At 44.8% G+C, this 23,928-nt stretch overlaps 1 protein-coding gene across 1 annotated transcript in view; it reads left to right on the forward strand.

Annotated features, from left to right (window-relative positions):
• The window catches only part of Upp2 (uridine phosphorylase 2), a 34,894-nt gene extending 12,946 nt beyond the window's left edge, over nt 1-21,948 (forward strand). Inside the window, exons 3-7 of the mRNA XM_005346431.3 lie at nt 1,269-1,427; nt 4,383-4,497; nt 8,059-8,268; nt 10,092-10,238; nt 20,586-21,948. Coding sequence (XP_005346488.1) covers nt 1,269-1,427; nt 4,383-4,497; nt 8,059-8,268; nt 10,092-10,238; nt 20,586-20,737 — 783 coding nt within the window. The 3' untranslated portion in view covers nt 20,738-21,948. The remainder of the gene's footprint in view (nt 1-1,268; nt 1,428-4,382; nt 4,498-8,058; nt 8,269-10,091; nt 10,239-20,585) is intronic.
• Nucleotides 21,949-23,928: the final 1,980 nt, after the last annotated feature.

The raw sequence follows: 23,928 nt of genomic DNA on the forward strand, positions 1-23,928 counted from the left end.
CATACACTACATATACACATCTCATACATTACATATACACATCTCATACATTACATATACACACCTCATACATTACATATACACACCTCATACATTACATATACACACCTCACACCACAGACACACACCCCTCACACCACACCATGTATGCACCCCTTTCACACCACATATACACACTTCTCACACCACACCACACACACCACATCTCCTATGCTACATCACACCACACTAGCACCACACCGTGTGGCTTTTGTTGCTAAGCGGTTTTCTTCCCATCAGCGTCTGTATGCTCTGCTTCCTCCCGACCTTCAAAATGCTCTGTGCGTCCTCTGTTTCTGACCCCTGCCTAGAGCTCACCCGGTTGCCTTCTCCTGCAGGCCTGTGTCAGGCCACTCTGCTCCCTCTCTCTGGCGTATTCTTCTGTCTTTGGGGTTGGTGTATCCCTAACAAGTTGTGGCATGAGCAATTACAACTTACTTTTGGTATAGGGTCTTATAATGTGTTCTAGTCTGGTCAAATGCACTGTGCAGCCAAGGCTGTGCTCAAACTCGCAAATCTCTAATCTCCTTAGAATGCTGGCTGTAGGCATACCAATGATCACCATATTCTAACAGATATGATAACCTTTGACTGCAACATCTGCCCCAAAGACAGACAATACGAAAAACAAATTAGTGGTATAGATGAAATCCTACAGTCGACTTCTGACCTTAACAACAAGCCCTGCTCCATGACGAGTTTTTCTCAGTAAAGAGCAGAAAGGCCTTAGATGAGTCCTGTCAAGTCCGAAGTTATCACAGTACATTTAAAATAAAAGTATAAGGTTAGGACAGATAATCAGGAAACACAGTGAAACTGGCAGCTGTCCCTTTACTTTCCCCTCTCTTATAGTCCACGTCCTCAGGACTTGACACTAAACACCTGTCGTGTGAGTGCCCGCCACTAGGGTGATTACATTGATGACAATGCTGAGCTGATGCTACTATAAACAAAACCACCAGGAAATATGTCCTTGAACAATGCCAGCACTTACAATTTTCTTCACTAGGTTAGTACATAATTCATTGCATGTAGTTGCCTTCTTTCAGGCTAATGATGTAAATGAGCCAAATTTTGAACCCAGAATGCTCAGAAGTAAATTCACTGTACAACAAAGTAAAAACACCCAGAACTGAATGTTGACCCTTGCTCTTATCAGAGTAACTGAATGTTGACCCTTGCTCTTATCAGAGTGACCATGGCAGATTCCTTTTCCTTCTTCTTGACAGTTCGTCTGTGTCGGCGGGAGTCCCAACAGAATGAAAGCGTTTGCACAGTTTATGCACAAGGAACTCCAGCTGGAGGGAGATGGAGACGACATTGAAGACATCTGTGCAGGAACGGACAGATATTGCATGTTCAAGACCGGCCCTGTGCTTTCCATCAGTGTAAGTACGGGAAAGCTGCAGGCCAGCCAGCCTTTGCAGGCTGAAACCCAAGCTGGGATACCTTCCGAACACGGCTTTCCCCCAACTCTGCCTTGCCTTCACCGGTGCAAGGAATGCAAGTGAAGAGGCTGACACAGGTTTCCAGGGCAGGGCAGAGCTTGCAGGGTCCCCACTACCTTTACACTTCACTTACTACTTAACTGTCTGAGGCAAGGACAATGGACTTCAAGGCTCACACATTTTTCTATTCTTAATTGATCAACACGCTTCCCTCTCCAGCCATTTTCCTTCCTCTGTCCTTTATTCAGCTTTAGGAACACCGAATTTTTCATAGAGGCCAATTCTCGGTACCGTTAGAATATACCATGACTAAGCTTGCTAAGAAGCTGCAAGCGCATTTCCACAGACCTCGTGTGGCATGCTCTCCTCTCTAGAACCTGAGAGCTGTTCTGGACACTGTTCGTCTAAAGACGAAGTGAAGGCAGAATGACTCTCTGAGCAGTTCCCACCAGTGCAAGCATTTAGAACGGTGTCTGTGCACATCCACCCTCTCCGCCTGCCTCAGCCCTCTGCGCACGGCTGGATGCAGAAGCAAAATGCTGAGTCTGGCATGTATTTGGATATGGTGGTCCTCTCAAAGGGCATAAGCTGCAGACAGTGAGTAAGACCTGCATAGATAGATGTGACAGTTCTGAAGACCTCAGCTGGAAATGCCCTCTATATGAGGGACAGTCATGATTCATTGAGCTCTCAAATTGCTCAGATTACTCAGTGATGAAATGTAATGAGAGCTGGGAACACTGGGTAACAAAAGAAAACATATAAAATACCACAGTGGTAGAGAAGTTGGTCTTTCCTCTAGGACAAGAGTGCCCAAACCCTGCTTTGGCTTCTAACGGCAGAATCCATTCTTTTATTAATTTGTTCATTCAATAAAAAAAATTATATATTATCTGCCTTAGAAGAAGCTAAATATTCCCTGATGCTGTCCTATTAACTTTTCAGTTACAATCCTTGGAACTATAATTATTTGTCCTATCTTGTATGGTAAACGGAGAAAAACTAAAATTTATCCCAAAAGTGAAACTACTCTAAATGATCAGAAGAGCTTCATCATAAGACAAAGCCAGAGGTAACCTTGTGTTCGTTCTATCAGGGAACATGGCCCAGACGGTCAAGGCTAGCTGCTCAGAAGACTAGGCAGACCAGATTCTGTTGATTCTCTATGGGAGCCTTTACCCACTGGGAGGAATGGATGGGGAGTGGGTTGAAAAGGAGGAGGAGGGGAGAAGGAAAGGAGGAAGAGGGAGAGGGAGGGAGAACTGTGGTTGGAATGTAAAATAAAGAAAAAATAAAATAAAAAGGAATACTAGGCAGGCATGGGGTTCCCAGTATAGACCTCTTTGCAAGAGAAACACAAGAATCTATTTATAATTTTATCATCACACTGAAACATAAGTTCTGAGCCTAGGTTAACAAATGGCTGGTTTAGAAGACCCTAAGAGATAAAACAATAGCTCATCCTCTAGTTTACAGTTGCAGGAAATGGTAGTTTATTAATCCTTGCAGAGCGAGTGCCAAAGCCCCAAACTTGTCAATCTTGAATACATAGATCAATACACATTTGATTCCTGGATCCAGGAGGCTTACTAAGCTTTCAGAAATCAGGGCATATTGAATGGGGGGCAGGAATGGTGACCCCAGAGGCCCCTGGTTTCCACAGTTTAATATTCTTGATAAAGGGAAGGAGAGGGAACTCAGGTTGAGGACATCACGACCAAAGCTCTAGTGGTTTTCCAAAGTCTCTACGGCCATGGACATATTAACATATCTGCCATCATGTTAAAAGTGCAATAGCCACTACTGAAACTCAACTCCAGTTTCTACAACTTACAGCACGGAAGGTCTTTCTGAAGATTTGTTAGATGTAACAGAACCACCGGAAATGGCTAAATCCTCTAGTCTGTGTCAAGTGACCCCCTAGTCTGGTGACTGTGATTGTTTTGAAATAAATGCTAAGTTAAACCAGACTGTGGTCATGATCAATGGCAATTTAAACTGATTCACGGGTTCGGCATAAGCTTCAAACCCTTGAGTGGTATAAACAGAGGTTTCTCTGTCCCTCCCCATCCCGCAACTGCTTCTAAATGATCACTCAGGGGCTTAATATAAATTACAGGATGTTTGGCCTATAGTTCAGGCTTATTACTAACTAGCTCTTACATTTAAATTAACCCATTTCTATTCACCTATATATTACCACATAGCTGTGGCTTTTACCAGTCTGCTTCTTTCTCTCTATCTTCAGTGTGGCTAACTTACCTAGCTTATATTCTGCCTTGCTATAGGCCAAAGTAGCTTTTCATTATCAGCCAATGAGAGCAACATATACAGTGTACAGCATATATGTATATGAACTCAGCGTACAGAAGGGTTATCCCACAGCAGGTTGGGAACTGAAGCCAAATGTCTCCCTTAGAGTCCTTCTGAACTCACATGGAATTAGCAGCAAACAGTTGAGGCTACATTTGAACAACAGGGTTTGTTTCTTTCCACTGGTTAGGGTGAAGTAAGACTGGTGAAATGGCAGCCGAAATTATGTCTTTTCAGTTCCATGTCAACTGTGTCTGAAGAGGGAGTTCGTTGACAAGACCCTCATAGGGAGACAAAAGCTGACCCTGCCCTGGCACACCTGCACTTGGCCTTCCCACCTCTGCTCTTGCCAGTTTAACTGGCAGTAGGATGTCTCTCTCAAGTCCTCACAGATGGACTTATCCATCAGTGTGCCACGCAGGCATCACTTAGAGATGACTTATGTTTTCCCGAGCATGGGCACAGTCTTACAGATTATGTAAATTTATACAAGGGCTGTTAACTTGTAAGGAAGAAAAAATACGTCCTGCTCACTTCTGCATGTGTGAGATATTATGTAATGATTCTCCCCTCTCTCAACAGCACGGGATGGGCATCCCCTCCATTTCTATTATGCTCCACGAACTCATCAAATTACTCCACCATGCACGCTGCTGTGACGTCACCATCATCCGAATCGGAACGTCAGGGGGAATTGGTGAGACAGACTGTTTTCTACCATTAAAACTGAGATTTTTTTTCATATGTCTCTGTGTTAATCCACAGCACACCAACATACATGGAGCCCAACAGAAATCCACATGGACTGCAAAGTACTGGGAGGCTGGACTTAAGGATTTAACTCCTCTTCTCCCCCTTATTTCTCATTTCTCTCTCTCTCTCTCTCTCTCTCTCTCTCTCTCTCTCTCTCTCTCTCTCTCTCTCTCTCTCTCTGTGTGTGTGTGTGTGTGCATATGTGTAATTCCACTTTTGTTCACATAAAGATAAGTGGAATTATTAGAAAGTCTGGTTTATAGCATGTTCTAGTTTGTTCCTTTGTTGCTATGATAAAAGACTTTGATCAAAATCAACTTGGGGAGGACAGAAGACAGAGTCTTCGGCTGAGGCTCCCTCTTCCCAGGTGACTTTAGTTTGAGTCCAGTTGACAAAAACTTATCAGCACATGGAAAGAGGTGGTTTTGAGCCTGAGAAATTTTTGCCTAACAGGAATGAGGGTGTTCAGGTCAAGAAAATTGCATGGATTTTTGCCTGTTTTATCTACTAAGTATCAGACCTTATAGCAACCACCGACTAGCAACATGCTGCTTTTGGCTCTTCTTGTTGATCACTGCTGCTCTTTTCTTGGTTGTGTCTCTTACTTGACTGCATAGCAGAAAGGATCGTGTGGGCTGGTAGGGAAAGTCTGCCGCTACATAAGTTTTTCCAAGAGACTCCCTGCCTCGCTTCTATCGTTTCTCAGGGCATAGATTTTTCATGGTGTCCTTTGACCATGTCACTGCACGCAAATGCAGACACGCCATCCTCAATGGGAAGGTTTGGCTGACAGAGTGGCAGGACTACATGGTTACATAATAGGGAGTGAGCTTTTAAAAGACAAATCCCTTCTTGTTGCTCAAGTAAGCATTTTGGAGCGAGAGGAGCTCTCAAAAATCTTCAAAGGACCAGAGAAGTGGCATGTGTCACAGATAGCGCTCGCTAAGATCAAGCAAGTTAAAAACAACCACAGCCTTTCCAGAGCTATAATCTGAGAAAGACAGGCAAAGCCCCCATATGTGGGCAAACAAACAAACAAACAAAAAAACCAAACATTTGTGGGTCCTCTTTTAAATGGAAATGGAGAATATAAGCAACCAGTGGTGATCAGACATCCTTCTAGATGGTGGTTTACCCAACAGCATCCCAAATAATCAGTTTCAGGGAAAAGGCATGCCTGGGAAAGACATGGTTACCGTAATTCTTGGTTTGTGGGATACACTGATTTGCCTTCTGAGGTCACAGCTCCACATTCTGTTCTCCTGACTGCTGCAATTGTCACTTGATATGAACGAGTCTCCAGTGATATGATGAGTCACTCCAGTGACCATCTAAATCATGATCATGGTCTTGTGTTTCATGATAGCATGGTACAGACAACAAGATAGTACCAACAGCGTGACAGAGGCCTGTCAACAGAAGCAAATTAAACTGTTATACTGATGGAAATGGCTTCATTTCAGAGTTGCATCTTCATTACTAATGCTATAACTAAAACAAGCTCATCCGTTTTGTTTGAAGCGAAACTGTATTTGAAGATGGAAAACACAGATATTACTTATTCTTTTGCTGACATCATTTCCTTAACTGAGAAAATACTTTGATAAGGGAAATATAAGCAATTAAAGTGCATTTTTTTAGACAAAAATGCTATCAATGCTTCTTTGATGAATCTATGTGTCACGGCAGTATAAAGAAAACACATTTTCAGCATCTCAGGACATTCTGAACAATGTAAGCATTCCCTTATTTTTGGCTGACTTAAAATTGATCTTACCAAATGGAGCTATAGCTTCAGAGGCTCTGTGTGTGATGTTTAGCTTCCTCTGTCAACTTGACACAACCTAGCATCCTTTGGCGAGAGTCTCAGAGACATTATCTACCTTGGGTGGGCCTGTGGGTGTATCTGGAGAATGTCTTGACTAAATTCAGTGATGTGGATGTGACCATAGGCAGGGGGTTGTGAATTGTGTAAGAGGAGGGAAATGGAATTGAGCACAAGCAAGCAAGTACACATGCATTCAATTTTTTCTTTGCTCTTGACTGTGGATGAGACCGGCTGCTTCTATTTCCTGCCTTTAAGTTCCCCATAATGATGGATAATAACCTGCAACTGTAAACAACATAAACCTGGTCTCCCTATCACGATGTTGTATTTCAACAACAGAAATTAAACAGGACAGTCGTCTTGGGTGTCTAGGTGGAAATTTAAAGTGTTCTGTAATTAACCCTAGTTTGGCATATTGGAATTTATCCTAAACCAGGATGAGTCTGTAGTCCATATCCAGGGTCGCTAAAACATTTTCTGTAAAGTGCCAGACAGTAAAAGTTCTGGGCTTTGCAAGCTATGCTCTTTCTGTTGCTAGTTCTCAATGCCATGCCATAGCTCAGATACAGCAAGGACAGTATGTGAATGAATGCGTGGTCATGCCGCAACAAAGCTTCATTTACTAGGACAGTGACATGTGGCCTGTGGACCAGAGTTTGCGGACCTGTGTTGTGTAGCAATTTTACAGAAGCATGTGCTCGCTGACCATATTTCTACCGAATACTCATGATGTGATAGGCACAGCACCAGACCTGGGGAGAGGGCGACGAACTGGCACTGTTTTAAACTTGATACACCTTGTATTCTTCCACTAGAGAGCTAGACAAACAAATGACAGTGTGATGAGTGTTCAGAGAGAGGCTGCCCAGGGCACCATCGAGATACACCTTCTTCCCCAGGTTTTCAGTAGAGATCAGGGCAAATCAAAAGGCGGACGCTCACTGTAACCTATATTTGCTGCCTTTTACTTAGTTATGCTTATTTCATTGGTTAGCCCTCCCATGGCTAGGACTTTTGGAAGGGAGTGACTCTGGATGGCAGCTGAGGAACGCTGGCATCAGTGTAAAGAAAAGGAGTCGGGAGAGCAAGAACACACCCAGGCAGGGAGGAAAGGAGTTGACAGAAAATGGCATCTCAGTGGGTCCAGGCCCCTTGAGCAAGGCAGACTTTGCAGCAAGGGAAGGTCAGCCAAGAGGCCTAATTTGCATGGAGCCCGGGAGGAAAAGGAGACTATGTGACGAGCATCTGAAGGAAGATTGGAGAGAGCTGCCAAGAAATTATAGTAATCGAGGGGTCTGCAGGGAGATTAAATATCAAGTAGTCACATCACTTCATGAAAGCTACTTGCTGGCAGGTTCATTTACTTTCTTCCTGACCTAATTTATTCAAATTTGAGCCTGAAGGCTGGCACGAATTTGCATATCCAAGAGTCATGTTTGTCTTGAAATCTAAACCCCACCACATTGTAAATGCGAATCTGGGTAGACAGCCAATAAAATGCCTGTTCTAAAGGTTATTCGATGGCTTTCAGGGAAAAAAAATATTTTCAAAGATTTTAAGCAGGGCAATCATTAATAAACAGCATTAATTCGTGTTGACAGAGTAGGTTCCATACTACATGTCACAGAAGTCACTCTGCCCAATCTTCTGGGATCGCTTATTTATTCCGTATTGCAGGGATTGCCCCCGGGTCTGTTGTGATAACAGATACAGCTGTAGACTCCTTCTTCAAGCCTCGGTTTGAGCAGGTAATCCTGGACAACGTGGTCACCCGAAACACTGAACTTGACAAGAAACTGGCTACAGACTTGCTCAACTGTAGCAGAGAAATCTCCAGCTTCCCAACCCTCATCGGACACACGATGTGTACCTATGACTTTTACGAAGGTGAGAATCCTGTACACGCTGCAAAAGCAGTAGGAAAATACTGGCAGCTGGTTATACAAACCCACAGTTGATATTAAAACTACATACTAGCAAGTTAATCATGTAGATTTTCAAGGGGGCAGCAAATAGCCTTTTTACTTACTAAAGCGTAGCGCCATGAGGGCTTAATAAGCAGTTGAGAAACATGCAGAATGAGTTGATATTGAGAATGGGTTTGATCCTCTATCAGTTTGAATACTAAAATGCAATTAGTGATGTTGACAGCATCCTCTCTGCTCATGACTTTTACTTAGATTGCTAACTCTAAGACAGAGGAATACGCTGGTCCTATGCTTCTGCCATTCACCTGAACACTGGGCTAGAAATAAGACCGGGAAATGGGGAGAAGAGTTCCATTAAACAGATCCTATGGGTGGATCTTTTATCCCATAGCCAAGAACATAGGGTCTCCATAGAGTTATCTTGAAGGTCATTGCCAAATAGCAGCTCTTGTTCCAAGGGATGAGGGGCAAGGCAAAACCAAAACAAGACACAACAAGCCCCAAGGACAGACTGTATTCATTACAGAAGAATCTACCCTACCTTGATGTCATAGTACGTTGGACTTCCAGCAAATCTTGTGCTGTAGTTGTGTTCATAGAATAATCACAGCTAATCTTAAGATTTCATCATCTTTTGCTTTTCTCTCTATCAAAGTTTATGTAGTACTTTAAGAATCTAAAAGCCATACATGGAGATAGATTGTATTCTCTTTGCATTGTTCAGGTTAGTGAAGGTGTTTGAGGTACTGATGGGCAGACTGAGACTGTTCTAGGATGTTGACTCTTAAGCCCTTCATTTAGAGGGTCACCCACCCGTGCGTTTGTGTCACAGCTCATGAAGCGAAGCCTGGTGGCGTCAGTGTTACCATTGGCCCATGAGATACTGTTCCAAATGCGAATTATTTTGCCAACATTTGTAATTTCTAGAGCTGTTCATATGAGAAATTCAGATTTTTGGCTTCTCCAAATGACATAAAGAGTAGCGTTAAAAGGTACAAAATGCTCCATGCATGACGGCCCTGGAAAACCCTGGCCCACATCTGGGGCTGCTTATGGTCGGTGAAGTGAGGCCACACCGATCTGCCTAGGCAGACCCTTCCACTCGCATTACCCATGGCTTCTGCACCATGTGGGTTTGCCTCAGCATAAATAACACCGTTAGAGGTGTTGGCAGGCAGCACCGGAGAAGAGAGAAGGAACAGGGAAAGGCTCACCATCAGGACAGAAGCCACGGAGAACAGGAGCGAAAGACAGGAAAGGCTTCCGGAAGGGACAGTGCAAATAATGGATGGCAATTGGCTTCCATCTGGATACTGCTGGGTAGGAAAATTTAGGATGCACACATGGCAGCAGGCACGGGGTGAGGTAACATCAGACTGTACTCCACCTCCTTCTGTCCCCACTGGTCAACCGAAGTGAAGTAAGCCCGAAAGAATGGGACAATATGGAAGGGAAAACTCAAGCGAAGGGTTAGCATGAAGCCTGAGAGGCCTGTGAGGGACAAGGGACACACCATTTGCCTGTTTGGCCATGGTGGTCATACGGAGCGTGGCAGTGTCCAAACCGTTTGCCTCAGGAGCGTCACGGAGGCATGGAGGGTAAGAAGCCCTTCTCCCATGTTCTCTTTGGAAGAAAGATTCAGCAGCCAGGTTGATTCCCCAGAGGAGGATCACTCCAGAGGTGGGGACAGAAGCAGAGCCCTGCACCACTGGGCAGTCTTTTGCTCACAACACTGCCACTGAGTTGAGACATGAGCCGCTAGATCACTCCGTCCTTTTTCAGGCCAGGCCCGGCTAGACGGAGCCTTGTGTTCCTTTTCGAGAGAGAAGAAGCTGGACTACTTGAAGCGAGCATACAAAGCCGGGGTCAGGAACATCGAGATGGAGTCGACGGTGTTTGCGGCCATGTGTGGCCTGTGCGGTCTGAGAGGTAAACTTCTCGCGAATGCCAAGGACGCCGCCCCTCTTTAAGGCCATCTTAGGTTCATTCTTTGGGAGGAGGGAAGGGGGCCCAGATAATTTTTGTTTTGTGTCGAATGCACGCTTTAAAATTACTCAGAATATACATTACCTCGTAGTGTTTGGTGAGCAGGTAGGACGCTGCTCCCATCACGGTTATGATGAAGCAAAGCTCAGGGATCAAAAAGTAAAGGGCACACGCTGGCTAATGATGTAGCTAGGACCCAACTGCAAGCTCCTTGTTCTCCATCTCGGTGGTGGCTGCCGTTTCCTCTCGTAATTGCATTTGTTGAGACACGATGCAAATGAGAGATTCCTAAAATAGTCTATCAGTCATAATTTTAATTAGCATGGTCAGGAAAAGGTAGGAGGGGAAGGTGCCATTTGGGAAAGGCCACATGGGAACCTGGGAAGCACGTTCTGGAACGTGTAAATGGAAAGCTAAATATATCAGGAGCACACAGGTGTGCTGCGGGAGCAGGTGGAGGCAAGCGCAAGGTGGAACGGTGAGAAATGGGAGGTGCCGGGGAGACGGGCAGGTTGTGTGCCTCCCTGTTAAAAACGTGGGCTTTCAGTCTGGAAACAGGGAGGCGCCGGAGAGAAGTTTCGATAGACTTTCTCTGGGTTCTGAGTTCTCTGGTTCTCTGGGGCCAGAGAAGAAGCGGGAAGGGGACTAAAAAGGCCAGGGCAACTTCTAGCAAAGTACGAAGCGCCAAGGTGATTTGCCGAGGGTAATGCGATGACGTCAGACTCTGCACGGGTTCAGAAGAGAACCCCAGCAGGAACCGCTGAGGTTTCGGTGTGAGTCCCAGGTGCGAGGCTGACTCTACAGCTTCCCAGAGGAGTGAGCTTGTCACAGTGGGGACAGAACATGTTTAGGTGAGGATTTGGTGACAGTGACATGCAAATGAAGGCCAGGTAAGCAGGGGGTCTTCTAACTCGGGCTCGGATGTAGGGTTTGGACTGGAGGAGTAAACAAACGTATATGTTGATGGTGTAAAGATGGCATTTGAAGAGAACATGGTAGATGAGATGCGGCGAGCATAGGCATAGGTAGGAGGAGACCAAAGTTAAAGTTAGGGAACTCGAGGAAGACACCGAAGGGGATCAGTGATGTCACAGAACCCGAAGAGGATCAGTAATGTCGCAGAATACCAGCAGAGTGTTCCCTGCTGCCCAGAGGAGAAAAACGTCACAAAAGAACCCTGAGTTCTAACCTTTGGTCTTAGAGCCAATACATTTTCATACGCGTGCTATAAACACTGCACTTGTGGTAACATTTCGGAGAATGGACTTTGGAATGAGAAAGATTCAATAAGGAGATTTATTAAGAGACACTGTTTTTAACCACTCCTACTTCAGAATACACATACACGTCCATGCCAATCCCTGTACTCTACGGGTGAAGACCCACAAACTGTCCCTCGTGCCGTTTAATAGTTTCCTTTTCATGTGTAGGTATGTGTGTGATGTGCATGTACGTATGCATGTTAGCATGTGTGTGGGCACCTGTGCATGCATGTGTGGCCATGTCATGTGGAAGCAGGGGATCAGTAATCAACCTCAGCTGCCCCTCAACGTATGTCGGACCCTGAGCTCACTTACATGGCTGGTTCTGCCGAGCAGATTGCTGAGATGGGGGGGGAGACACTTCCTCTGCCTTCAGCGGCTGGGATTACATGCAGGTCTCCACACTTACCAGGCGTTTAGTTAGGTTCGCACAGCAAGCAGTTTAACCGTGAGCCGTGTTCCCAGACCCCCACCCGGCCCGCATTTGCAAGCCTGTCTAGAATCCTCATTTTCAGAAAAACCATAGGCCCTGCTTTCCCCTAAACAAATTAGCAAGCATGGGGCCGCTTGACCTCGCTTAGGCAGCAGTGCAGATTCCTGCTCCGGGAAAGGCCTTCTGGGCTTTCTCTATTATGGAAACAAGTGACCGCTTAGTTCAGACCTCTGCAAATATGAAAATGAGCAGAATCTGATAGCCAATATAGTCGAATGTAAACTGCTGAGCCAGCAGACTGCAGGTGTAGGTGTGCTGATGACCATGGGTTCTTTTTGCAAAAGGCATCTACTGGCCCCCAGGGACCACTGTAGCCTTGTGAATCCTGGGTATCTATCTGCCTTTGTCTTTTGAGACTCCTGCAGAGACCCGGGGGAAACTCTTCTCTTAAGAGAGCCTCTTTGTCCTGGAGGGCAGATCTCATGACCTTGCTCTGACCTCCACCTGCAGGCGTGCCTCCTTCACTTCTTGCCTTCCTCTGTCTTCCTGCATCATTCCACTCTCGCTGCTGCTGCCGGAGCTTTGCTTTCTGCTTTCAGCATCCCTGCAGGTCTCCGTCTTCCCAGCCACGGCTGCAGCCTCCTTTACATCCTGCAGACCGTTTTTGGCTGCCGACAGGCTCCATCCGCAGCTCTGCAGCTCCTCAGTTCTAGTTCACCCAAGTATTACTGTCCAGATTTCTTCACAGTCACGGGGGCTGCTTTTATCCCCAAGACATCATTGTTTTAAAAGTGCATCTGTGCTCTGTTGGCTGGGGAAGATCCACTGTCAAGGCACAAGGCCCGTGCACGGGTTGCTATCATGTCCCCATGTTTCACTACCACCGCGTAGCATCTTCTCCCTCACCCCTTTCCAGAGGTAAAGCTTGGGCACTGCCACACAGCCCTTTTCTGTTTTAGCCCATTTACCGCCCACTCTGTGAGCTGGGAAAGCTTTGGGGGAAGAGCTGAGGGTGCATTCATGCTGCTGCTCTAGCAGAAAACCTGAAAGGACATGAATGGCAAGCAGCACGAAGAAGTTCCACCCGAACCCAGAGCCTAGAATCCGTGGGCTTCCAGCTCTCGAGTCACTGACTCCCCTCCTCTACAGTTATTACCAGCCCAGCCCACCCTACTCTCCTGGCTGCCTTCTCTGTCTTTTGATACTATCAGACAGCTGAACAGCCAACAGGAGCTCACAACCATCTGAGAACTGATTGTTTCTGCCTTTGGATATCACCGTACATTAACACAGCTCTTTCAGGAACCCGAGTTCTAACTCAAAGGACTCCGTAGCAGAGTTGGAACCCAACCCAGGCAGAAATGGATCATTTTTGCATCTCTCTGGTCCATGGAGGGCTTCTGTCCATGTACCTCACCACTTACCTTCACAATTAATATGAGACTTGGCCTTTCAGGGGACCATTGTATGAGTACCCAAGCCCAATCATTAATATTTAGATCATTTATTTTGCTTCTCTGTTGCATATTCAACACCATTAGCTCAATTTCTGGTTTGCTTATACATTAATCTATGCATTGCTTTAGCGTCATGCCTGCTCTAGTTTGCTGTCTGTTGCTGTGATATACACTCTGATGTGGGGAGGAGAAGGTTTATGTGGTTTACCCTTCCACGTCACAGTTCATCATTGAGGGAAGTCAGGCCCTATGATGCTACTGGCTGGCTCCCCATGGCTTGCTCTGCCTGCTTTCTTATACGACCCAGGACCACCTGCTTGGTACTGTCCACAGTGAGCTGGATCCTCCCACATTGATAATTAATCAAGAAAATGCCCCATAGGCATACCGTAGGCCAGTGTGATAGAGACGGCTCTTCGACAGAGGGTCCCTCTTCCAAGCTGACTCTAATTTGTTTCGAGTTGACAGAAAACAAATCAGCCCAGTGCATAAAGGTGATATTCATTCTCTCTCCACTGTGATGGAGCGCCAGAATAACAAGAAGTTGGTCACTGCTCCATGCCCAACGCCTAGACTAATGTCTGCCATATGGGAACTCAATCCATATTTGCTGAGTGTATGAGTATAAAGAACGGCAACGAGTCTCCACTTGACCTTGGAAAATGGCCATCGAAAGCCAGCATCTCCATCCCCAGGTCACATTAGTGGTGCAGAATCGTTTGGAGGACGGGAGCCAAGATTTCCCTTTGCCGTGAGATTTCTGCAAACCTGCAGTCCCAGGGTCTGTTGTTATTTGGAGGTGGACAAACCACCTGGAATAAGGCCATCAATACCCATCTGTCATGGCTGTTCTTTTGCTCACTGCCCCCAGACAAATGTAATAGGGACCCGGTGCCACCTTAACAGACATCCGGGTAAGGAGGTAGTGGACTTCAAAAATCACCCAGCATCAGCGAGCTGCCCGCCCCTTCAGAATAATGCAAAACCACTGGACAACAGAAAAGCAACATAATGTTGAATAAGCACATCTGTGACACATCTGTCCCTCTCTTAAAGTAAAATTTACTCCTGATTAAAGAGGATAACCCTCTTGGGCTGTGAACTTGAGATAAATATATTTAACCTGTATCTAGTTTTTAAAGTCAGAGCTGCCTTTTGACACAAGCTTGCACAGTAATAAATGAAACCTAATATTTGTCTAAGATTAGGTTCTGCTCAAGTTTGTCTCAGTGCCTTTAGTTGTCTGCAACTCACGGTGGCTTTTTCTTTAGAGTAAAGGAATAATTCCATGTTATTTCTTTTGACAGCTACTTGTAACTTAGGGAGGCATTCATTCTTTAGAGAATTTCTTTGAAACTGTTCAATAAAAGGAAACAGAAACCCTGACTCCAGTTCAATTTTTAAATTCTTCTGTGGATGTTCCCGGCAATGAAGGATCTTTGTGTCAGGGACCTGCATGGTGACCATCGATAAAGCCCAAAAGATGTTACCACAAAATTTTAATGGCTATTTAGGTTTGTAGCTGTCATATTTCTTAATCCCAAAAGGGAAGAAAAATCAGGTTTTTGAAAAATTGTTCCACAAGTATATTTGGCAGCCATTTGTAGCTCTCCACACCTTCATGAGAGAAATAGCGGTTTGGGGTTCGTTAACGTTCCCACCGCCATCTCAGGAATTTGATCTCAGCTCTCTGTGACTTGGGCCATTCGCTCCAGAAAGACTGCTCCTTCTGGCAGGAGCCTTCCCATGGAAACACAGGGCTGTGGAGCAGGGTGGGGGCAGGGGTGGTTCCTGGACCAAAGAACCTAAATGTACACCATTCAAAATCAGAGGTCAGTGTTGTGCTGTACCGACTGTGAACAGATAATTATCTTACTTCAGCCAACAAACCATAAGGACAGGGTGGTCCCAAGAGTTGGTGCTGTGTAGTAATAGGAGCGGCAGGGCTGTGTCCCCAGCACCCTAGCCGCCTGGCTCGGCTAGCTTATGCCCCGAAATAATTACACGGACACTGTATTCTTTTAAACACTGCTTGACCCATTCTCTTCTAGGCTAATTCTCACATATTAATTTAGCCCATTTCTAATCATCTGTGTGTCGCACCCCAAGGTGCGCTTACCGGGAAGATTCTAGCCTACGTCCATCCTGGGTCGGAGCTTCATCGCGTGTGCCTCAGAGAGCAGAGCTCTCACCTCTGCCCGCATGATGAGTGGAGCATCATGTCTCTCCGAGGCTTCTGCCCCTGAGAGGAGAGCTGTTGAGTCTGACCTCACTTCCTCTTCTGCCCAGCATTCTGCTCTGTTTACTCCTCCCACCTTATGTTTTAACCTATCAGGGCAAGCAGCTTCTTTATTTAAGTAACCAATGACCTTCCTCCATCAGTGCTGGAATCTAATAAAAAGTTAAGCAGACACAGAATAGCGTTGCATAGCCATGATCCTGCCATGATCGTTCAACTTTCAAATCTGAAAAATGAGGTGTAAATGTGTAGCTAACTTACTATTTTATTTGCCTGGGGTAATGGTGAGGAGTTACCATATGGCTCCAGCTGGTCTTGATTGCTTGCCTCCACCTCCAGGATTCAGGAGTTACAGATGGGGTCACCACACCACACTTTGCATTACTTTTTTTTGTTTAATAATAACTGTGCGAGTTTCAATATGTGTACAGCCTGTATAATGATCAAAATGGGCTAACTAGTATATTCATCATCTTAAATGCTTCTTCTTTTGAGATGAGACATTTAAAATTCTAACATTTAGCTATTGTTTGTCTTGTAAATTTGACAAAGACAGGATTAAGAAAATATAACTTACTCTGAAATACTCTAACATATTTTGAATTAAAGCCGGTATACTTTTGGTTGACTGGCTTTAATTCTAATCCTAGCCTTCTCTCACCACTGCCAACACACCCTCTGTGTAGCTGGCACAGCCCACACTGGCCTCTCTCTGCTATGACCCCAAGACTAGGGACCAGGACTAGCATCTCGGGCTCCATGGCCTGTCTTCTGAGGTCATCTTTGTTTCATAGCCTAGCATTCAGTAGATCAAAGTCCTAGCATCGTCACTAGGCCTCCTCAGGGGTGACAATATGGTCTTCCTACTGACAAGATGATGTGAGGCCCGAGGTGGAAACTGAGAGGCATGAAAGGTCCAGAGAGACATCCTTTTTTTTTTTTGTGAGGATGAAGCCAGGTCTAGAGGGAATATTGAGCAGCCTAAAGAAACATGGCTGAGCAAGAACAAGGATGGAACAGATCCAACATCACTGCCTCTTGGCTGTTGCTTTTTTAAACAGTGTTATGAACTGCAGTCACTACTAGAAATGATCTGTGCACACCGGCACTGCAGAGAACACTAGCAACAGCTTTCAGTGGCTCGGGGATGTTTAAATAGCATTTAAAACTAGGAGAAAAGAATCAGAGGTGGGTATGTAAGTGAGTGGCATATTCGTAGGGACCTCGACTGAGCTCTGGGCGTCTTGGGTGAAAATGAAAGTAAGTTGTGTTATTCCACTCTCATTATAATGAAAGGAAGCATCGGAGGTGTTTCCTTTCTTGGTTTGTCTTGGCAAAACTTTCTTCCAATGTTAAACTTTGTCCAGAAGTATTAAACAAGTGAAATCGTCAGCTATGCCATAGCAGGAAGCATCTTTAATAACACGTCTGTAAGAGATGCAGGGCAATCAGAGGATGCACTCTGAAAGCTCACTTCCAGGTAATTCAGCATGACTTTGTGTTCCTAAAGAGTTAGAGTCCAGGTATGTACCTTTGTGGTAACTTGGTTTGTTTTGGGAAAGGAGTTGAAACTCTTTAAAGCAGTTTTCAGAGAAGTCAATGAAAAAGACCTGTTTTCTACAAGTATTTACTGCCCGGCCCCCTCTGGTTCCAGGTGTCTGGGATGTAGCATGATAACTGAGACAATGAGGATGTTCTATTCAGAATTCACCAAGGCCAGCTGGCCTGGGTCTGAAAAAAAGCATAAAACCGGACTTGCTGAACATAGCAGACAATGAGGACTAATGAGAACTCAAGAACAATGGCAATGGGTTTTTGATCCTACTGCACATACTGGCTTTGGGGGAGCCTAGGCAGTTTGGATGCTCAACTTACTAAACCTGGATGGAGGTGGGCGGTCCTTGGACTTCCCACAGGTCAGGGAACCCTGATTGCTCTTCAAGCTGATGAGGGAGAGGGACTTGATCGGGGGAGGGGGAGGGAAATGGGAGGCGGTGGTGGGGAAGAGGCAGAAATCCTTAATAAATAAATAAATTAAAAATAATAATAATAACGAGAATCTGCATTATCTGTAGTCTCTAGATACAGGTGGCCAGCAGACCAAGTTTTGAGAAACAGAAATAGGTTATTTGTATGTCCCCAGTTCTGCTGGCCCCTGTGAAAGGTAAGGGCTCCACTTGCTTTGTGATAGGTCCCCAACAGCCTGAGCTCAAGGTCTCAAAGGAGACACAGGCTTAGGCTGATGATGAGATTCTAGAACCTTCCACAGCAGGCGAACCAGGACAAAAGAGTGTTGGCTTTATACACTCAACCATTGAGGAACAACAGAAGATGGAGCGGCAGAAAGGGGGCAGAGCTAAGAGGACCTGACCCATAAACTAGGCCAGGAGCTACAACACAAACCTTTGCTGGGTTCCCAGTTTTCCAGCAGCCGGCTCATTTGGTTTCTGCTGTGTGCATGGGTGTTGGCTCCCAGCCCTTTTAGCTTTGTCCGCCATTAATGCAAAAACCTTGCTGGAGGTTTGATTTGTATCAGAGAGAGGCTGTGAACACGGCAGAGCAGAGAGTGGTATGGAATCTAAAGGATTTAATGTATGAGCTTTAGAGGCCCTAGCTCCGTAAAATTATCCACAGATATTTTGTGTGCATAGAAATATATGTCTTTTTTTTTTAATGTGACAGAGACACAGTGGCAACTTCATCAGCTTCTCTGTACAGCCGTAGATGATGCCAGAGGGCTGGAATTGCTAGGCATTATGACAAGACCCAGCACACAGTACGCTCTGCCTTAGACCCGTGTGTTCCCGTTAGACTCTGCCTGGGTCAGGTAGCTGGCAATGTTCTTGGTGACAGGTAGGTCACTAAATGTCCGGCCAGCTCCCGGGAGCTCCCTCCATTCCTAATCTGGGGATTATGGCAGCAAAGTTCCAGGCTTCATTTTTGACAGGTTGTCCTGGGTAATTAGTCCCTTTTATTTGTTCATGGAAATATATGAAGCTTGTTAGGGCGAAGAAAGCAAAGCCAAAAATCGCTGTTACTTGTTCTCTCCGGATCTGACCTGACCCTTGGAAGCCAAGGGAAACGGTCCACTCTGTGGACTCCGAGCTCACTCTGTGGAGAGCACAGAACACCAGGTTCCTTTCATCCTTCTGCCATGTGAGGGATTGGAGCCGGACTCTCAGGGGTCCCTGCATCTGCCAGCCACACTGCACTTCACGGACCTGGGGGTCGTTAACTCTCCCACTTTGGTCACCTGTTTAGCCAAGTTGCTTTACAACCAAGCAACTGAGTTTCGAGTAAACATGGCCCTAGGCGGTGAAATATTCAGCTCTTCCCCAGTTGACTATTTTCATTGCTCTTTACTCGATTGTGAGCATCATTTTGATGGGTGGGCCGGGGCAAATCGGAACAGTTCACCATGTACTGGAGAGGAATGGATGCAGCTGTGTTTAGCAATTTGGGGGATTTACTGGCTACTTCCTTAGCAGTTGCATCATAATGGGCCATTTGTTTACCTTTACTAAGCCTTCATTTAATCGTCTAAGGGAACAAACTGTTACCTCATTCATGACATGGCTACCTGAATTATGGGGTCATAATGGCTGAATGCAACAAGAAATAAACCAAACGAAAGGACACACGTATTGGAAAATATTTGCAACGTGAATAATAAGATGTTCATAACACAAATACCCAAAAAATTCATACAATTTAATAGCAGGGAAGCAAGTAGCCCAATGATCATTGATCACCTGCCCCAATGACTATGGGAAGGGAAACAATTACAAGCACTGGTGAGGAGGTTAAAATAAAGGGACCCTAGTATGCTGGGGATGGAGATATGAAGGAGCACCTCCATTGTGGGAAACTGCATCAAGGTCTTGCAGACTAAAAACAGACCCACCACGATATCTGAAAATCTTATCACTGAATGTCTAAGTTAAAGAACTGAAACCAGTATGTGGGAGAGATGCCACTGCCAGTGTTCACTGCTGTGTCATCCGCAACAACCACCATAACAAAAACCACCCAAGGGGTCACCAGGGATAACTGGATGGAAAAATACACATAAATGTACATAAAACAGAACACGGCTGCCTTATAAGGAAGGAGATTTGGGGGTTTGGGGCAGCACAGATGAACACCGCAGACACCGCGCTTAGTGAAATAAGTCCGGGATGGAGAGTGAACCTGCACAGTCTCATTCATGTGTGCGATCAAAAACACCCCTGGGAGTAGAGATTAGAATCGTGGCTATATGAGGCAGGGGGGTGGAAGGGGGTAGGGTGGGAAGTGTGGACATGCTGGCCAAAGGGCACAAGGTTGCAGCTAGACAGAGGAGTAAATGTTAACGTTTTAATGAGCATTGTAAGTGAGTATTGTTGCTAATTATGCATATGTCTAAATATCTAAAGGAGTAAATTTCAGTTGTTATTATGAAAAATAAGAATATGAAAGGATGCATATGTTAGATTGATTAAGTCTTTCTATAATGCATATCTCTATTGAAATATTTCACTGTATCTCTAAATATATAGGGCTATCATTTATCAGTGAAAAGTAAAATTTTAAAAGATAGCATGAGCTCTTGTGATTATAGTATACTTCTTCCTAAATTCATACACCCCAGTGACTCCCGAAGCAGCGGGTCAAGAAATGGCTATTACCTAGCTCTATTTTTGTGCTGGCACAGGTTGCCCATGTCCACAGAGTTGACCCCTTTGGCAGAAATGCACTTTTAGATGCTGACTAAGATTACTGCCACCATTGTCAATCCTAAGGGCTCAGCACTGATCCCAATTTAAAACGTACATATTGTGAACACCAGCATTTTAGGCTAATATCCTATAGAACAGATGAGCCCGTTTGCATCACTAACCATGTGATTTGCTTTCCTAGCTGCCGTGGTCTGTGTGACACTTCTTGACAGACTCGAGAGTGACCAAATCAATTTGTCCCACGATGTCCTGGTGGAGTACCAGCAGCGGCCACAGCGGCTAATCTCGAATTTCATCAAAAAACAGCTTGGACTTTGTGGTCAGATGTCATAACTCAGAATCTCACCCATCCCCTGTGAGTTGGTAGATACAGTTGCAATGCTGAAGCCATGTATTGTCTATAACATCCTTATGTAATTCCCATCCTTGGACTAAAATCAGAAAAGATTTTTATGAATCCCTTTATCTTAAAGTTGGACTTATTGTAAGATAATTTAATAACCATGTGAAATAAAGTTCAATTTCCATTTTAGAACCAGTTAACCAAAGCAGTCTAAGAATTAATATTTTAAACTCATGAATTGTGCCATTTGGAGCTTCATATGCAGCATTAATTAAGCGTACATCAAAACAGAGCAGCCATTTGTAGATGGTTGCCAGTTGCTCGCTGAAGCAGATCCAGAAGCGTGTGTTAGGATGTTGTCAACACTTCGAGGTGTTGGACAAGTGACAAAAATCAATTGTGCACATTCAAAATATTTACAAAAATGTGTCATTGTAATATTGGTCTGCATGGAAGAATTATCCTCAGGGAAATATGGCCATGCCTTTATTTTTTTTATCCGTGCATGATTTCAGTGCACACAGAATGGAATTGGACATTTTTCAATGTCTCTATTTGTGATTTTCACAGATTGTAATGGCTTCAGATCACACTTTTTTTTTAAATGAAACCCTCAGTAATGTAAAGACCTTTTTGCTTCAGAAATCAGAAGTGACTAAATTGCCTTTGAGCAAACTTTATTTTTTTTTCCTGTAATGAAATATGTCATGAGAAAGCTGTATTTATTGATGTTGTTGTTTCAATAAGAACTGAAGAAAGAGTTAACTAAATTTAAACCCGAAATCAAGATGGGGAACAAATCCCTCCGCATAACTTTGAGGCAGGTTTTGTTCTGAGCCTGGCATACACCTCCCCTGGTTGACCCCGAGAGGCAACAAGCAGCAGGACGATACAGACGGATCTCACCTTGAAGGTCCTTATGAACATTAGGAACTGGAGAGACCGGATTGGATAACAGTGAAGGATGCCTTGCGAATTTGTATAATACGTAATGTTGTGTATTTATATTTATGTGGTTGTGGAACAAATAAAGCTTGGCTCCTACCATGCTGCAGAGTGTTTGGATCCAGGACCACACACAGCAAGATTCCTGGCTGAAATCGGCAGGCTCCTGGCTCGCTAAGTCTGAACCAGCCTGTGCCTGTGACAGGAATGGATTTCTCTTTTAAGCAGCAGCAATAAAGGAACCCCCACAAGGTGTTTTGGTTGTGAACTTCTTTTTGGAAGCAGAAATGCTTGGAGTGCAACTTTCCAGGTCTCCCAGTAATTGACCATCAAACACAAACATCTGAACTACAAAAGCGAAGGGCGAGGCAGGAGAGTGTCTCCTCGCTGGCCGGAGTTTTCCTTTCCTTCCTATTTCGTTAAGTGAAAACCACTTCAAAGCAGTTCAATAAGCTTTTGGGTTGAACTTTTATCTGGCTGCCCTTGAAAATCTTGTTTGCTTCCTGCTTTGCTGTGAGAAGGGGAGATTCAGGGAAAGAGATGAATGAGAGAGTTCCCACCTAATCTTCCTGTCACTTCCTGACCAAGAGCGTGCTAATGTTCTCCTTGCCAGTAGCTCCTGTGTCAGCAAATAGTATCTGGCCGCTACTACTCTGAGAAGTCTGTGTCCCTTCGTTGGTTGTTCCAATAGTTAAGGAGTCGGATGAATGGACTAACTCTCCTGCATCATTCCTCGATCTGGCCAGCTTTCCAACTCCCCACTCCCCCACTACTGGATACCACTTTCTGTCTTGTAGACCTCTGCCAGGGTCTCGCTCTCAGTAGCCACACCTCTGTTCTGAAAGTTCAGTTCAGTGCTCACAGCACATAGGCCCTACTTCAACTCCTATTTGAACTCAATGTTCCCTTCCTCCTGAGCCTCCAGTCAAGCCCACGCAGCCTTGCTTCCCACAGCACCCTCTACTACTTCAAAACAGGCATCATAGCTTGAGATTTTGCCGTGATTTGGGTCACTGTTTAATGAATCCTCAAGGCCTAGACATTAAGACTCCTGGGGCAAAAACTATGTTTGCTTTAATGACTGCGCTGTCTCCGAGCACCTAAAGCAATGCTTGTCAGTACTGGGTTTACAAATGAATGTTTGCCAAATGACGACTGTATTTCTGGAAGAGCCCTAGCTTTAAAAACTCTCGCTGTACTGAGCAGGTTGTGGGCATCAGTTGATTTTCTCCAGGACACTGTCTTGTGGTTCTCAACACCGGGGCATATTCGTGTTGCCAAGAAAGCCCTTCAAGAACACTGCCTGAGGCCTCACTTCACACACACTCAATAGGCCTCATTGAGAGTAGGCCTAGGCAGGTCTGTGGTCAAGGATAGCGGGGGAAGACAGCCACTGATTTAGAAGAATGTATCCCGCAGGTGCCCCTCCAGCTGAACCATTATTAAATACCTTTGGCCCATTCTCCACCGGAGTCGTTGCCTAGAAGAGCAACTCCTCAATGCCAGGAATAGTATCTTAATCATTTTCTATTATAAACACTGACTGTACCCAGGAAGGCTGGATGGATTAAGCATACATGTGTACTATTGTCTGTTCATAATATACTAACAATCTAATAATCAAATATATCTTTAAGTCAATGGTTCTAAACCTTAAGAGATAACCCTTTCTCTAGGAATATATACCTGCATTTAATAAGTCTCATAATCTCTACAAGGACTGCAGCTTTAGAAACGTGGTGTTCGGCTTATTTTGCTAACAGGCATCCCATGTGGGGTAGAAATAAAAACTTGAGTGAAAGATACATGGACCCCATTGCTTGCCTTCAAGCCATCAGGTCCTGTCTTTTGTCATGGAAGGAGATTAAATTTGTTCAACACATACCGGGTTTGATAAAGCCACACTGTTCCTCCGCAGGATCCAGCATGCCTCTGGACACACAATAAGGAGTCTGAAGATCTGGCCCACAATCCTGATATCTGATTTAGAGCTAAACAAACTAATCTTGCTGATCAGGTTCCCTTTAAAGATGATATTTATGTTTGTATGCATATACACACATATGTGTATACACACACAGATATCCCTCGGTCCTTTAGGACTTTCTCCATCTTTTAAGAATCTTAAAATAATAATAGGGTCCTCATCAGAACGTCTCCTAAAATGAGTATCTGGAAAAATGTATGATTTGCAATCTGCTTCATTACTCACTCCTTAGTGATGTCCCCGCTTCTG

This window comes from Microtus ochrogaster, chromosome 4 (genome assembly GCF_000317375.1).
Source record: "Microtus ochrogaster isolate Prairie Vole_2 chromosome 4, MicOch1.0, whole genome shotgun sequence".
Taxonomy (NCBI): Eukaryota; Metazoa; Chordata; class Mammalia; order Rodentia; family Cricetidae; genus Microtus; species Microtus ochrogaster.